General features: G+C 37.0%; 1 protein-coding gene across 3 annotated transcripts in view; it reads left to right on the top strand.

The window, feature by feature from the left end:
- The window catches only part of GARNL3 (GTPase activating Rap/RanGAP domain like 3), a 231,593-nt gene that overhangs the window by 69,043 nt on the left and 145,566 nt on the right, over positions 1-16,984 (top strand). For all 3 annotated transcript variants that reach the window (XM_043984856.1, XM_043984857.1, XM_043984855.1), the window contains 2 exons: positions 3,134-3,198; positions 14,295-14,358. In XM_043984856.1, coding sequence (XP_043840791.1) covers positions 3,134-3,198; positions 14,295-14,358 — 129 coding nt within the window. The remainder of the gene's footprint in view (positions 1-3,133; positions 3,199-14,294; positions 14,359-16,984) is intronic.

Genomic DNA, 16,984 nt, shown 5'->3' with positions numbered 1-16,984 from the left:
AAAAAGATTTAGTAGACTCAGCAAGGTTGTGTGACTTCATCCAGCACTGTTCTGCATGCAGACTGTAAGAGCGGGTAAAAGCAGATAGTGGGGGTAATTCTGGGATGATGTTTGGCAAAGCCAGAGGATGGGAGAGGTCGAGCTTTGAACATGGAAAACAGTATACAGTTGAATTTGTTAAACATGGGTTCAAGATTGGGATGGCCAAAATAGGAATAATAGCAAGGGAAAACACTGAGGGATGGAGAAATTAGAAGTCACAATTTGGACAAAAAGTGAGTCATAGAGAAAAATGGAAGGATAGGACTTTATGGTCAGACGAGATAATTTTAGAGTACTTGAGCATAAGAGGCCACAATTATGGGTGATAATTAGATCAAGTATATGACCATCCATGTGCAACTGAACTGAAGTGAAATGTAGGTCATGGGAGCTAAGGAGGCTAATAAACTGGGAGATTCAGGTATTTGATAGTATATTGGATGATCTAAGACAATTCCAAAAGACTCATGATGGACAATGCTCTCCGCAGAGAAATGCAGAGAAAGGACTATGGTGTCTGAATGAAGATCAAAGGATACTGTTTTCACTTTTTATTTTAGTTTTTGTTTTTTTCTTTCTTGTCATTTTTCCTTTTTGTTTTGATTCTTCTTTCACAACATGACTAATGTAGAAATATGTTTGACATGATTGCACACATATAACCTATGTCAAATTGCTTGCCACCTTAGGGAGGAAAAAGGGGAGGGAGAGAGGGAGAAAAATTTAGAACTCAAAATCTTATAAAAATGAATATTAAAGTGGATAAAGCACTGGCCCTGGATTCAAGAGGACCTGAGTTCAAATCCAGCCTCAAACACTTGACACCACTGTGTGACCCTGGGCAAGTCACTTAACCCTCATTGCCTTGCAAAAAAAAATTTAATATTAAAAACGAATCTATATATTTAGAAAAATAAAATACTATTTACCAAAAGAATTTTTAAAACAAAAAGGGAAAATTTGTTTAATTTAAAAAAGAAAGTATATTCGATTCTTCAAACTTATGGGCTGGGGTTGAGAGGAAAAGGAGAACTGTGAGCAGATGCTAAACTCCTTGAGAAGGGATTAGGGGAAAGGAATGAGCATTTATATAGTGCCTACTATGTGCTGGTACTATACTTAGTGCTTTTTTACAAATATTATCTCATTTGATCCTCAAAACAACCCTGCAAGGTAGGTGCTATTATTCTCATTTTACAGTTGAGGAAACTGAGGCAAGCAGAGTGACTTGCCCAAGATAGCATAGCTAGTAAATGTCTGAGACTGGATTTCAACTCAGGTCTTTCTGACTCCAGGCCTAGCATTCTAGCCACTTCACTACCTTCCTATCTGCCTAGGAGGATATACTAAATGCTAGTGTCTTTCCTTCAAGTCTTTTGATATCTCAAAAATGCCAATTCAGCTGTCAGGCTGTCCATTTCCTGTCTGCTATACTCCTGGTGTAGACATGACTCTGAGCTCCAGAAGTCTATGCTAGTGAAGCACCAATGATTTGAGGGCTGGTAGATAATTGCCACCAAGAGGAAGGAGCAATTTCAAAGGAGAATAGATGCTCAATGATAATGGTAGTGAGAAGATGTGGAAATGGCAATAGAGAGCAAGAAGTATGCCTACTCCTCTGTCTGGCCCTGTGTTCCAAAAACCATGAGAGAAGGTACCAGTACCTGAAAAAAGGTCAGAGTTGGGTGGGGGGAGGGGGGAACCGGGAGCCAAGTATCTATGAGTCCAAAAGATGAAACAAGTGCAGAAGGAAAGGATCAACTCTAGAATAAAGGGGAAGTACTTAACAATAGAATAGGCATGCTAGAGGGCACAGAGTGATAGGTGATAGGGCCAGGTTGGGATGGGAATAGAAACAAGGAGTGGTGGCAGGGAAAGAAAGGTATTTTTTACTTAGACATCTAGTAGTCATATATCACTGGGATTAAGAGAGTCCAAAGTGTGAGTTTACTAGACTTCCCCAGGGGAAATACATGACACAAAGGGCACCAAATGATAATTCATAAGAAAAGCCACCTGCCTATTTGATCCCTGCCAATAATTTGGCCAGAAAGAAGTCTTAACCAAGGTGTGTGAGCTTTCTCTGTCTCAGTCTTGGTCTCTGTCACTCTCTCTGTCTCTGTTTCTCTCTACATGTCTCTTTCTTTCTCCTCCTCCTCCTTCTTCCTCTTCTTCTATCTCTATCTTCCCCTCTCTCCCTCCTTCCCTTTCTGTCTTTTCCTCAACTTCCAACAACTTCTCTGATCCAAATATCTGCCTTTGGAGTAATAAAAGAATATGCCTTCTAGTTTTTCTCTTCTTTATATGTGTGAACCCCTTTGAAAAGAAATGAGAAGTCTTGGGCCATGGGATCTTCCGTATCCTAAGGACTTCCCTCTCTCTCTTCCTCTCCATCTCCCTCTCCCTCTCTTCCTCTCTCTCCCTCTTCCTCCCTCCCCCCTCCCTCTCCCCCCTCTCTCTTTCTCTCTCTCTCTCCCCCCTCTTTCCCTCCCTCTGTGTGTTTTTCTTTCTGTCTTTCTGTATCTGTCTAATTGACTCTTTCCCTCCCCACCTTTTTTTCCCTTATCACTCTCCTTGTGTTTAAGAAATTGCTAGCAAAGAAATGAAAGTGTGTTGGAATTTGGTATTTGCGAACAAAATTTTTTTCACTGTCGTTAAAATAAAAAACAATTATAAATATGTAATATCCCAGGTAAAGTGTATGTTATATCCACATGTATTATCCAAATGCATTTTATAACCAATACCTAGGGAGTATATTTCTGGAGATCTTTGGGCATTGAATAATTAGATACCCCAAATGGTATGGACATTTACTTGCTTTGTATGATGAACACAAAGAATGAATGATAGATTAGCTTCTTGTTAATTTACCCAAACTACCTTATGATCTGATTAAAATATCTGCCTTCTAGTTCTTTTCTTCCACATATGTGTGTACTCTTTTGAAAAGAAAGAACTCTCAGTATCTCCATTTCTGTATTTCATTTCTGTGAGGCTCAGGCACTGGGAATTTCAGACTGCAAGGGAGGGCTTTAAATGAGAAACAACTAGTTTGGCTTCATCCTGTGTTGGTGTTTTATCTTTACAGGGTACCCAGAAAATATGCCTCCCCTACAGTCCCACAAAGACACTCTCAGTGAAGTCCATTTTAAGGTGAGTACTCACAAATGAAAAAAAAGTTACCAGAAGTTTTCAGTTTTTCTGTATATTGTCTTTCTTATCCAGGGGTAATTCTGTTACTAGACTCTTATTCATATTTTTTTAAAAGTAAATGCTATATTTTCTGGTATATTTCCATCCTTGTATTTTCTCAGGTACTACCACCAGTATATTGTAGCTCAGTTTGTAGTCAAGAGAGGCCTAGTTTTCAGTGCTGCTTCCCATACTTAACTAGTTGTATGATATCCCCCTTTAAACTAGTTTCCATCAGAAAAATAGAAATGATAATAATTACAATAATAATAGCTAACATTTACATAATATTTTAAAGTTAAAAATTGCTTTACATGTATGTATGTATATGTTAACTCATTTGATCCCCCCAACAACCCAGTGAGATAGGTGCTATTATTATGCCCATTTTACCGATGAGGAACCTGAAGCAGAGAGAGTAACTCTCTATGTATCTATCACTTGCCCAGGGTTATACAGCTGTTAAGTATCTAAGGCAGACTTTGAACTCAGGTCTTCCTGATTCCAACTTCTACACTTTATCCACTTTACTACTTACCTACTTAATAGTACTTCCTTCACAGGGTGGCTGTGAGATCAGATGAGAGAATGTGTGCTTGCAAAGCATTTTGCAAACCTTAGAGATCTATATAAAAGTCAGCTAAACAGAATAATAGAGGGGCAGCTAGGTGGCACAGTGGATAGAGCACCGGCTCTGGAGTCAGGAGGACCTAAGTTCAAATCCAGCCTCAGACACTTGACCCTGGGCAAGTCATTTAACCCCAATTGTCTTACAAAAAAAAAAAAAAAGAACCTTGGGATCATTGTTGTTGTTTAGTTTTGTCTGACTCTCCGTGACCCCATTTTGGGTTTTCTTTGCAAAGATACTGGAGTAGTTTGCCATTTCCTTCTCCAGTTCATTTTATGGATGAGGAAACTGATGTAAACAGGGTTATGTGACTTGCCCAGGGTCACACAGCCAGTAAGTGTCTGAAACCAGATTCGAACTCAGAAGAGTCTTCCTGACTCCAATCCAGCATTCTGTCCACTTCATTACTTAGTTTTCCTTAAGGGGTCACCAGGTTCAGCTTTACCCAAAAACATAGATCTCTTCTATATATACATTAGTAATAGTCATCAAGCTTCTATTCAAGCATGCCCAAGGAAGGTGATTCCTCTACTTATTAAGGAATTGCATTCATTCTTCTTCTTCTAATTCTAACTGATAGAAAGGTTTACCATTATATTGAGCTAAAGATTGCTCTTATTGTCTTAGTTCTCACTTTTTAGAACCAAACCAAATTAGTCTAATCTCTCTACCACATGATATCATGTCAAATGTTTGAATGTGGTTTCCTTTCCATACCCCTCCTTTGGAGTCTTTCCTTTTCCAATCTTAACATCTTCACTTCCTTCGGCCTATCCCTGTATGCTATAATTTCAAGTCTGTTTACCATCTTGGTAGCTTTCTTCTGCATGAAGATTACAACTGGCTGGTGTCCTATCTAGAAATGTGGCACCAGAACCAAACATAATATTCACTACAGTCCCACTTGCACAGAGAACAGCAGGACTATCACTTTCCTTGTTCTGGAAACTAGACTCGATTAATGGAACTAAAGTAGTTCATTAACTCTTTTGGCCACCATATCATACTAATGATTCATTAAACTTGTAGTCAAATAAAGGTCTCAAGTCTTGCTTCCAGTATCTTCCCTTTCCAACCCATTCTCTCGTAGAGCTATCAAGTTGATGTTCTTTATGAGCTGACATTTCCCTACTGAGAAATCTTGAGTGAATGTCTATTGCCCATAGGATAAAATACAAAAATACAAAATCTAAAATTTAAAGCTCTCCACAGACTGACTCTAACCTACCTTTCCAGCTTCCTCACCTTTACATACTCTTCATTCTGTTGAAACTGACCTGGTGGAGGTGATTTTACCATATGTGATATTTCACTCCAACCTAGCTTCTTCCTTTCCCTTGGCTTTGTGCTTTTGCACAGTTGGCCATTCATGTTTGTAGTATACTCCTTCCCTACCTTTGCCTTGTAAAATTCTTGTTTCCTTCAAAGTGAAACTCAGGGGTCATCTCCTATAGGAAGTCTTTCCCATATCCCTCCAATTCTAGTGCTCTCTCTAGCTTGAAACTACTTTTTTTTAATGTTTCATATACTTAGAATTTGCTTATCTGTGTACATATTTATTTCTCTTTAAAGACAAGTGCTGTTTTATGTTTTCTTTTGTATCCCCAGTGTCTAGTATAGTGTTCTGCACAGAATAGATGCTTTATTCAGGTAGGGTGGTTTTTTTAATTGAATTGAATTGAAATGTTTTCAGATACTTATACCAATTCATTTTACTTGTTAAGTTATGAACCTTCCTCATTTTAGATGAACAATGATGACCATCATTGTATAGGCACTATGGTAGATGCTAGGGTTACATAGGAAAAATGAAAAACAGCTCCCACCATCAAGATGCTTACATTCCATGGAATGGGGTATAACATATATACAGGTGAGCAAATACAAAGTAATTTGCCAAGTGATTTCAGGAGGGAGAAAGCACTAACACTTGGGAGATGAAGAGGCGCCTTATGTAGAACCTGCCACTTTGGAAGCAATTTGGAATTATGTAAATAAAGTGACTAAAGTGTATATATCCTTTGATCCAGAGATTTTACTGTTAGGAATAAACCTCAAGGAGATCACTGCTAAAAAAAGAAAAAAGAAAATCCTCTTATACACCAAAATATACATCAAAATATTTATAACAGGGGCAGCTAGGTGGTGTAGTGGATAGAGCACCGGCCCTGGAGTCAGGAGTACCTGAGTTCAAATCCGGCCTCAGACACTTAATACTTACTAGCTGTGTGACCCTGGGCAAGTCACTTAACCCCAATTGCCTCACTAAAATTAAAAAAATATATATATATATATTTATAACAACACTTTTTGTCTTAGCAAAGCACTGGAAACAAAGTTGATTGAGCAATAGCTAAACAAATTGTGGCTCATAAATATAATTGAACATAACTAATGTAAGAAATTAATATAATGACATGAGAAATATAGAAAGACCTGTATGAACAGACATAAGGTAGAGAAAGTAGAGCCCAAAAAAATCCATTCTATGCAATAACTACAACAATGTAAATGGTAAGACCAACCACAGAACAACAGAAAATAAATGTTACAAAATTATATGGAACAATTATGGTGCCATAGAGGAGATATCTGCACCCCTTTGCAGAGGTGGGAGTTACACATCATATTAGGTTCCATGAATACAGAGACCATAATGAAACATCATGGGGCAGATGTACCCCAATTTTTTTTCATGTTTACCATCAGAAGTATTTTATTTTTAAATTTTTTTAATAAAGTATTTTATTTTTTTCCTGTTACATGTAAAGATAGTTCTCAACTTTTGTTTATACAAGCTTTCCAATTTCAGATTTTTCTCCCTCCCTCCCCTCCCTCCCCCCTCCCCTAGACAGCAGGTAATCTGATATAGGGTGTGTGTATATATATATATATATGTGTGTGTGTGTGTGTGTGTATATATACACACACACACATATATATATATACATAATAACATTAAACATATTTCTGCATTAGTCATGTTATAAGAGAAAAATCAGAGCAATGATGATAAACCTCAAAATAGAACAACAACAGCACCAAAAACAAAAGAAATAGTATGGTTCATTCAGCATCTATACTCCACAGTTCTTTTTTTTTTTTCCCCCTGGATTTGGAGATCCTCTTCTATCATGAGTTCCCTGGAACTCTTCTAGATGTACCCAAATTTAATCATCTTATTAAGAACCCTCCACTGAACCCTGCATTCCTATCCCCATTCTGTGTTGGGGACAACTCCTTTAACTCTAAACTCACCAAGAACCTTAGAATTGGAAGGGACTAGAGTGATCATCTATTCCAACTCCTATTGAAAGCAGGAATCTAGGGGAAGCTAGGTGGCTCAGTGGATAGAGCCCCAGCCCTGGACTCAGGAGGACCTGAGTTCAAATCCAACCTCAGATACCTGATACTTACTAGCTGTGTGACCTTGGGTAAGTCACTTTACCCTCATTGCCCCATACCAAAAAAAAAAAAAGAAAGAAAGAAAGAAAAGAAATCAGGAATCTGCTCTACAACACTCTTGGCAACTGATCACCTGGCCTCCATTCTATTGGAGAAGTTCAAGCTTTGCAAGAAGACTGGTTCACTTCTGGACAACCCTAACTCTTAGAAAATTCTTGTGTTGAACTGATTTATGCCTTTTTGGAAATTTCTTCCTGCTGGTTTTGTACTCTGAGCATAAAGCAGACTAAGTCCAATCTATATTTGATTTGACATCCTTTCAGATATTGGGCAAGGTACAGTAGAGCAGGGGGTGGCTAGGTGGCACAGTGAATAAAGCACCGACCCTGGATTCAGGAGTTCCTGAGTTCAAATCCGACCTCAGACACTTGACACTTACTGGCTGTGTGACCTTGGGCAAGTCACTTAACCCCCATTGCCCCGCCAAAAAAAAAAAAGGTACAGTAGAGCTACCACCTCTTTCTTCATACTGTAGTTTTAAATAACACAGCCTAAGATCATGTTAGATTTCATGGACTCATTCTGAACTTGAAGCCCACTAAAATTCCCAGTTTTTCATACAAACTGCTGTTTTACTATGTCTCCCCCATTTTATATTTATGCAGTTTAATTCTTAAAACTAAATGTGGGACTTTATATTTGTTTCTATTAAATTTCATCTTATTAGGTTTGGTCCATCATTCTAAGGACTATTAAAATCTTTTGGGATTTTGATTCAGCTTCTCAGTTATTCTTTCTAATTTTATGTCATCAGTAAATTTGAAAAAGTTATAAAGTACACTAAGTTAATGACAGAGCCTCGACTAGAATCCATTGCTTCTGAGCTGTAGACTCTTTACTCTCCCTATGAATCCATTTGGCTGGAGCTCTGCCCACCTAAGGACCTAATGCACTTGTAATCTCTATATCCTCATGTCCTGTCACAAGTACATGAGAACAAACATGATAATCAACATATTCACAGGCCTATTGCTTATTCCCTCATCTACATGTTTCTCATTCTCAAAAATGGGCCTTTTAATTATTTTAGGATCATAGATTTAGGAGCTGAAAAGTCTTCTGGTTCAACCCCCACATTTTATAGATAAGAAAACTGATTCCCAGAGAAATGACTCTTACAACATCATACAGGCAGTAAGTTGTGGGGCTAGGATTCAAATATAGTACCCTTAACTCCAGATCCAATGCTTCTCCCATTGTTTCATGCATCCTTTGACTTTTCCCTAAGCTTTGGTCTTCCTGATACTATGATTAAAGAATGACACTTTTTTCTACAGCCTCTCTTGTCTTCCTTTACTGTTATCTTTTGTGTGTCCTTAAAAAAACCTGAGCTCATCACAGAACTCCCAGTAAGCCACTTCAGTCTCTTTAGATACTTTTCCCATTTATTCCTCATCAGAATTATTTGCATTTGTGTCATCAGGATTTCATTCTTGAGAATCTTTACCCAAATCATTAGAGTATCTTAACTGTCTTTAATCTGAATTCGTTCAAATCTCACACAATTACTGGTAGGTGACAATCGAAACCATCTAGTCCAATCAGTCAATCAGCAAGTATTTATTAAATGCTTACTATGTGCCAGGCACTCTGCTAAGTGCTATGCAGACAAAAGAGCATAAATAATCCTTGTCCACAATGGTCTATAATTTTACTGGAGGAGACAGCATGTAAATCAGAACACGCAAGATAAAAAACAGAGTAGAAAGAAAGTAACCTTAGAAGGAATGGCCCTAGCCACTGTGGGGACCAGGGAAAGCATTCTGGAAGAAATAGCATTTGAGTTGTCTTGAAACCAAGGATTCCAGAGTATGAAAATAAGAGAGAGGGCACAGTTCATACTTGAACAGGAATCCCCTTCCCTATATTCCCCCAAAGTCATTATTTTTAATAATATTTTACTTCTTCCCAATTACATGTAAAAATATTTTAACATTCTTTTTTTTTTAAATTTGAGTTCTAAATTCTCTCCCTCCCTCCCTCTCCTTCCTGTCCCATCCATTCCCCCCTCTCTGAGTTGGTAAACAATTTTATATAGGTTATAAAATGTTTATAAAACTAAAACTAAAAAAAAAGTTTCCATATTAGGCATATTATGAAAGACAAAATAAAGTGAAAAAGTAGTATGTTTTGATCCTCATTGACTCCATCAGTTCTTTCTTTGGATTTGGGTAGCATTTTTCATCATGAGTCCTTTGGAATTGTCTTGGATCATTGCATTGCTGAGAAGAGCTAAGTTATTTATAGTTGATTATCATACAATATTGCTGTTACTGTGTACAATGTTCTGGTTCTACTCACTTCACTTTGCATCAATTCATGTAAGTCTTTCCAGGTTGTTGTGGGTTTTTTTTTTTAAATCATCCTGCTCATCATTTCTTTTTTTTCTTTTTTTTTTTTTAGTAAGGCAATGGGGGGTTAAGTGACTTGCCCAGGCTCACACAGCTAGTAAGTGTCAAGTGTCTGAGGCCAGATTTGAACTCAAGTACTCCTGAATTCAGGGCCGGTGCTTTATCCACTGCGCCACCTAGCTGCCCCCTGCTCATCATTTCTTATGGCACAATAGTACTACATTATAATCATATATTACAACTTGTTCAGCCATTCCCCAATTGATGGGCATCCCCTCAATTTCTAATTCTTTGCCACGACAAAAAGCTGCTATAAATATATTTTTGTACATATAGATTCTTTTCCTTTAAAAAAAATTCTTGGGGCAGCTAGGTGGCACAGTGGATAGAGCACCAGCCATGGAGTCAGGAGGACCTGAGTTCAAATCTGGCCTCAGACATTTGACACTTACTAGCTGTGTGGCCCTGGACAAGTCACTTAACCCCAATTGTCTCGACCAAAAACAAACCAACCAACCTTTTTGGGATATAGATCTAGTCATGGTGTTGGTATACACAATTTTTTTTTTTTTTTTTTTTTTAGTGAGGCAATTGGGGTTAAGTAACTTACCCAGGGTCACACAGCTAGTAAGTGTTAAGTGTCTGAGGCTGGATTTTAACTCAGATCCTCCTGAATCCAGGGCCGGTGCTCTATCCACTGCACCACCTAGCTGCCCTGGTATATACAATTTTATAGCCCTTCGAGCATAGTTCCAAATTGCTTTCCAGAATGGTTGGATCAATTCACAACTCCACCAACAGTTAATCAGTGTCCCAATTTTCTCACATCCCCTATAACATGGGCCTACCTCTAGGATAACACCAATCTATTAGTGAATATTCTTTGAACTTGGTCAGCCAAGCAGTTCTGTATCTACTTAAATATACTCTCTTCTAGCCCACATCTCTCCATCTCGTCTACAATGGTAGCAAGAAAGACTGCACCAGATACTTTGCCAAAAAAAAAAAGTGTCTTTATTCTGTTCCCCTTGTCTATCCTATCAAAAACTGAAATGACATTAGTCAGACATGACCTGTTTTTGATGGAGCCATGCATGTTCTTGATGATCACTGCTTCTCTTTTTACTTCACTTTTGATATTTTATTCTAAAATTTTGGCAGGAATCAAAATGAATCTCACTAGTCTGTAAATATTCCACCTTCTTCCTTTCTTAAAAAACTAAAATTTGCCCTTCTCCAATGCTGAAGCATCTCTCTTGTTCTACTCAGTCTTTCAAGTATCACTGAAAGTCACATCTGCAGCTAGTTGCTCTTTAACATCTCCTCAATTTCCCTTGGTTTCAGCTACTTGTTAACTACTTTGATCTTTCACAAGTTTACTTTCCTAATGCTAAAATTTTGGGACTAGACGGTAACCAGTGTTCCCTACCTTGACATGTGGTCATTACATTCTAACACAGTTTGGGTTTCCATCATTTCCATTTTACCAACAAGTTAAAATAACAACTGTGGGGGCAGCAAAAGCTTTTCCAAGTGAATATGATTGCTCCTTCCTAGGAGAAAAGGAGAGGAGAGGAGAGAGAAACAGATAGAAACAGAGAGACAGAGACAGACAGAGCAGGAGACAGGGGCAGGGGAGAGAGAATATATGAATGAGAATGAACTCCACTGTCTGGGACACCTTTGCCTTCTTATCTCTTAGTCCTACCACTACTATTCAGGGGACGTTAGGCTGGGGACTTTAGGATGTCAAGAGTTAGGGTTTACTCCTAACTCGAGATTGTAGCATCTACTGGATCTTAATTTTCCTGGAAAAGGGTATACAAGCTTGATAATTTGTTACAACATGAGATATTGTAGCAATGAACATGTATTACAGAAAAAAGAAAAAATATATACGGTATCACAGGTAAGGTAATGCCTTCCAAGTAGCCTAAGATTAGGGCATGTTATTGGAGTAGGTAGTTAAAATGTCATCTGTGTGTTTTAGTGGATATACAGTTTTCTGATTGCGCTAAAAAGTTCTCTACTTGGATTTATTATCGTTTTATCTATTTGGTAAAAATTTACTTCAATAACTAGATATTCTGAAAAGCTTTAATCAAAGTCATCCTCTTATGTTTCATAACAAACCATAGTAGACTCCTTGTTTAAAAAAAAAAAAGCTTAGGGTCTAGGAAGTACACTGGATGTATATCATCTGAGAGCCAGCCTTGCTAAGTTTGGTAAGGATTATTATCAAAGTAGATACATCTAGATAATGATTCACCCACACTACCTACTAAGGAATGGTGGAGAGAACGCATGGCATAGCATGTAAAAACCAGCACTGGAGTAGGGAAGTCTTAGGTTCAAGGCCAGTTTCAGACACACACTAGTTGTGTGACTCTGGGCAGGTCACTTAAACTCCCACTTCAGGCAATTTTCTAAACCTGTAAGTTCGAAGATCAGGTGCCAATCTTTGTCCACAGAGGGAATTTCTTCATTAAGGATCTCTAGACACAAATGAAAACAGATCTGGACCAACCACTTACCACCACCACCACCCCCCCAACCCCTTAATTTTTTTTTTAAAGAGTTGTGAAAAGGTTGTAATCGTTGGAGGCAGAACACACACTGGAGAAAGCACACATCCTTCTAGTGCAGAAATAAACAGGAGTCATGCATATTTTATCTTGTGTTAGAGTATTCTATACCTTCCCTTGTCTCCTTAAATACGACTTCCTAAGATACAACCTTTAACCACTACTTAAAGAATTTTAGCATATGGTCAACAATATAGTTACAGATGAATGTATGTAGTTTTTGACTGAAAATCTATAGCTAAATTGAGATATGGCTAGAGATAATTCTTTAAAATGTATATTCCTGAGGTGGTGCAGTGGATAAAGCACTGGCCCTGGATTCAGGAGGACCTCAGTTCAAATTCCACCTCAGACACTTGACACTTACTAGCTGTGTGACCCTGGGCAAGTCACTTAATCCTCATTGCCCTGCAAAAAAATATATATATTCCTGAATTATATAGTACCAAGTAAAATGAGGTAACAGGACAGCAAGAAGACATAGTGGATAGAGTGCTGGTCACGGAGTCAAGAAGATTCATATTCATGAATTCAATCTGGCCTCAGACACTTAATAGCTGTGTGACCCTGAGCAAGTCACTTTACCCTGTTTGCCTCAGTTTCCTTATCTATAAAATGAGCTGGAGGAGGAAATGGCATAATCCTCCACTATCTGTGCCAAGGAAACCCCAAATTGTTTCATGAAGAGTCAGACACAGCTGACACAACTAAACAACAACAAGAATGAGGGGAAGAGTTTACTTTTGTTAACTTAAACCTTTAACTGAAAGAAAATTTTCAGTATAAATGCCACTACTACATTTCAGTCCCTTGTATTTATTTTAGATGTAGAAGAAAGCATAAAGATCTTCTAGTCTAGGGTCTTCATTTTATAAATGAGGAAACAATCACACAGAGATTATGTAACAAGGACTGCTTAAGACTTTAAGCAGTCTTTTGGACTAGAAGTTGCTAGAGACAGTGGTTGAAGATCTTAATTTCAATTAACTTTGCTACTGGTTGCCTATAATATCCAGGTGCTGTTTTATTAAATGAGACTGAATCTCAGATTAATGACAACTGCCTGAGGCTCCAGATGTTCATGTAATTAATTATTCCTTGTCTCCCTCCTTTTTATTGCATCTTTGTACTTATAAATGTAATAGCAGTTATAACAAACACTATTAAAATATGGAATTGTAACCCAAGTAAAACTATGAATTCTAAACTCTTCATTATTATTTAATAATTTAAACTTGAAAAGAAAATAGTTATAGTCTCTTTCTTCTTTGTCTTCTGATCTTTCCCATCTAGTTACAAAGTTTTGTTGCCATTTTTTAACAGTCATAGTCAACACATAGGGCATATTCTTCTACTTATCCTATCCTCTGTCATTTTGTGCATCTTTCCATAATTATTTTTTCACATGTCATTTTTATGGCACAAAGATTCTCCAATATATTGGTCTACCACAATTTTTTTCAACTATTCCATAATTATTGGTTGTTTGCAGTTTTTCTACTGTTGAAAGTAAAGCAACTATGAATATTTTTACATATAAAAGTCCTCTTTTCCTTTTAATAATATATTTAAGATACAGTCTCTGCATTAGGCTTACTGAATCAAAAGATATGATCACCTTTGGAAGTCTTGCAATATATCATCAAATTACTCTCCAAAAAAAAAAACAAACATATCCCACCAACAGTGCAATATAGTATTCATTTCTCCACAGTGCTTATAGCATTTAATTGTATTGTTTCTGGCTATTTTTGTCATGTTGTAGTCATACTATCAAATTGGTATCTTAAATTTCTTTTTATCAACATGTCTTTGCACCCTCTATGGTAGAATAATAGTAATTAGGAAAACATTGAGGAATAGGATGGTGTGATTTATAATTTTACAACTTTTTGACAGATATTCCAGTTCCTTATACAAACTACTTATTTTCTTATGGCTAATTTATCTGAGGAAGAATGAATTGCTGCTGTTGCTTAAAGTTCTATCACATTGCATTGAAATTCATTCTTCTCCTTTTTATTTCAGTGCCATGAATCTGGACAAGTTTGAAAAAGGACCCAGGGAAATTTTTCATCCTGAGATACAGAAGGTAAAAGAAAACTTTATATTTTTAGAATTGGCGTATGAAACATATGGAGCATATATGTTTAAAAGAAGCATTGTTGGCTTAAGAATTGTAGTTTTTAACTGAAAAAAATGATAATGAATTACATGAGACAAATGACATTAATTCATTCATCAAATGTTTATTGCTTCCACTAAAGTCCTACTTTGATGCCTTTTTGCACTACAGAGGTGAACCTCTCAATATTTGAGGAAGGACAGGAAGTAATCAAAGATTTAAAGATGACTTCAAGGTTGAGCATCTAGGGTAGAGAGGGCAATTGTCACTTGCTTACAGGCTAAAACCACAAGAGAAAGACATATCTGGGAATGGAGGTTGAAGGTGACACCTGGAGACAAACCTAGAGCTAAGAAATGGAGGCAAGGGATTCTAGAATAGCTCAGACTTCTATAACCTTGCCAGATCTTTGTCCATTGACAAGAACTAATCAAACCTCTAGCCAAGGCAGGACTAGAGTTGTTGAATCAGAAGATAATATCATTTAAAAGTATGGATGCAAATGAAGGTAATATCAAAACAAATGACAATTTTTTAAAGTGAGTGAGAGATTATAAAGGTAAAAAAGGATGATGTAAAAAAAAATAAGGCCTACTTCCTTGCAAATTCATGGAAATTGGGCATGGCAAATAAGCCTTTGTAGATCTCTCCTTTGATTTATTACTCTAACCTTCTTCAATATGTTTCCTTATAGTGCTATTCAGAATGCAAAACACCAAAAACAAATAACAATTTAGAACATCTAAAAGAAGGCCTATATACTCTTTTTAGGGAGCAAGACAATGTAGAAGGTAAAGACCTGTATTCTCTCCTGTGGGCTATGTGGGTGTTTAAGATACAGAAAGGAGAGGTAGTGGCAGCTAGAAATCTGAAGGGGATATCAATGAACTATATCTTAGAACTTTCAGATAAAAGAGTTATGCCACAATGGTGATGGACCTTGTGACATCACTGTACATATCAGAAAACTAGCACAGTGTATTTGTTTTGCAGCTTCAGCCTTAAGGAGTTTGTTCATTTCTTTGAAAGTACGCCTACAGCTTACATACATAACCTAGTAAGGTTGCAAGCCGTCTCACTTGAAGCTCATCATAAATTTCCATACTTTTTACATTTTAAAAAAATCTTGGGAGAAGAGTTAAAACTTAAGCCACTTTCAACATCACTATATTTAAAGTTTACTCTTTATGTCACTTTAAAAATTATAATTATAAATGCAAATAAAAGTCTTTCCTCTTAATCAGTCTTTGCCTATTCTCTCTTTTTAATCTTCTGCTTTGCTTCCTAGAAAGACATTTGGCTGTTTTCATCCACCTATACTTTACTTTCAACTCTCGTTAGTCCTTTCCTTTTCTATCCCCCTTGCCATGTTAACTTAGCCCTCAGCTATGGTTATAGGCACTTCAGGTCTAGGTTTCATTGATGAGCTGCTCTCTTTTATACCCTGTTTCTGAGGATAGTTCTCCCAGTTAATTTCTGATTTGCACAGTTATCTTTATCTTTCATTCTCTTTTCCAAAAAGAAAGAAAGATGCAAGCAATGCTCCTATACAACTTGGAGGGAGCATCCATCTAGTATCAATTGGTTATAGTCCAAGGCTTCTTAACCTTTTTTGTATCATGGACCCTTTTGACAGTCTGGTGAAGCCTATAGGGCCTTTCTCAGAATAGTGTTTTTTAAACAATTGAAAGAAATACTAAATTTCAATTAGAGGTTAATGAAACTAATGATGTAATTTTTTAAAACAAGGTTTATAGACCCCTTACCAAAATCTTTCCATGGATGGTCCATGCACTCCAGATGAAGAACCATTGTTCTAATGAAAGGAGGTTTCTGCCTATAATGGCTTTTGTTTTTCTCTTTTGAGAAGCTTTACCTAACTTATCTGTTCTTGGTGTTGTTGTTTTTAACTTAAAAATATTTATACTTTTAAAAAAATACACTTTAATATTATTATTACTAATAACTAATGAAAAAATAATACTATTATCATCTTCATAAAGTATTTAAATTGATCACAAACCCTTCTTTCCTTTTAGCAGCTGGTTTCAAATATAGGGGGAAATGTATTAGAAAGTTACCATGTCAAAAACCCAATAGAAAATAAATTTATTTCACTAAAAGGTCTGTCCTTGTCTTTTATGTCTAGTTCTGGGCACCTTTTTGTGAAGGACCTTGACAAGTTAGAGTGCATCCATAGGAGCACTACGAAGGAGCCTTGGAAGCCATGACGATCATGAAAGATCATTTGAAGATCTATAAATATTTATCTGTGAAGAGAAGACTGAAGGAGAAAGATGATTGTTAGCTTTTAGTATTTGAAGGGCTGCTGTATGACAGAAAAAGTAGTCTTGTTCTGTTGCTCCTAAAGCAGAGAACTAGGAAAAATGGGGGTGGGGGGAAATTACAAAGAACCAAATTTGTACTTAATCTGAGGAAAAACTGAGGCAGTGACAAGGCAAGAGGGAAACAAGGAAGCAGAAAAGATTAAAAGTGGCAGGAAGGTGGATTTCTAGGTAAGACTTTAGATTTTAGTGAAGGATAGCTTCTCTTTACGTTACAGTTTTGGAGGAATCTGCTAACTACAGATGAA

This window comes from Dromiciops gliroides, chromosome 2, assembly GCF_019393635.1.
Source record: "Dromiciops gliroides isolate mDroGli1 chromosome 2, mDroGli1.pri, whole genome shotgun sequence".
Taxonomy (NCBI): domain Eukaryota; kingdom Metazoa; phylum Chordata; class Mammalia; order Microbiotheria; family Microbiotheriidae; genus Dromiciops; species Dromiciops gliroides.
This window is presented reverse-complemented; position numbering and strand designations above follow the sequence as displayed.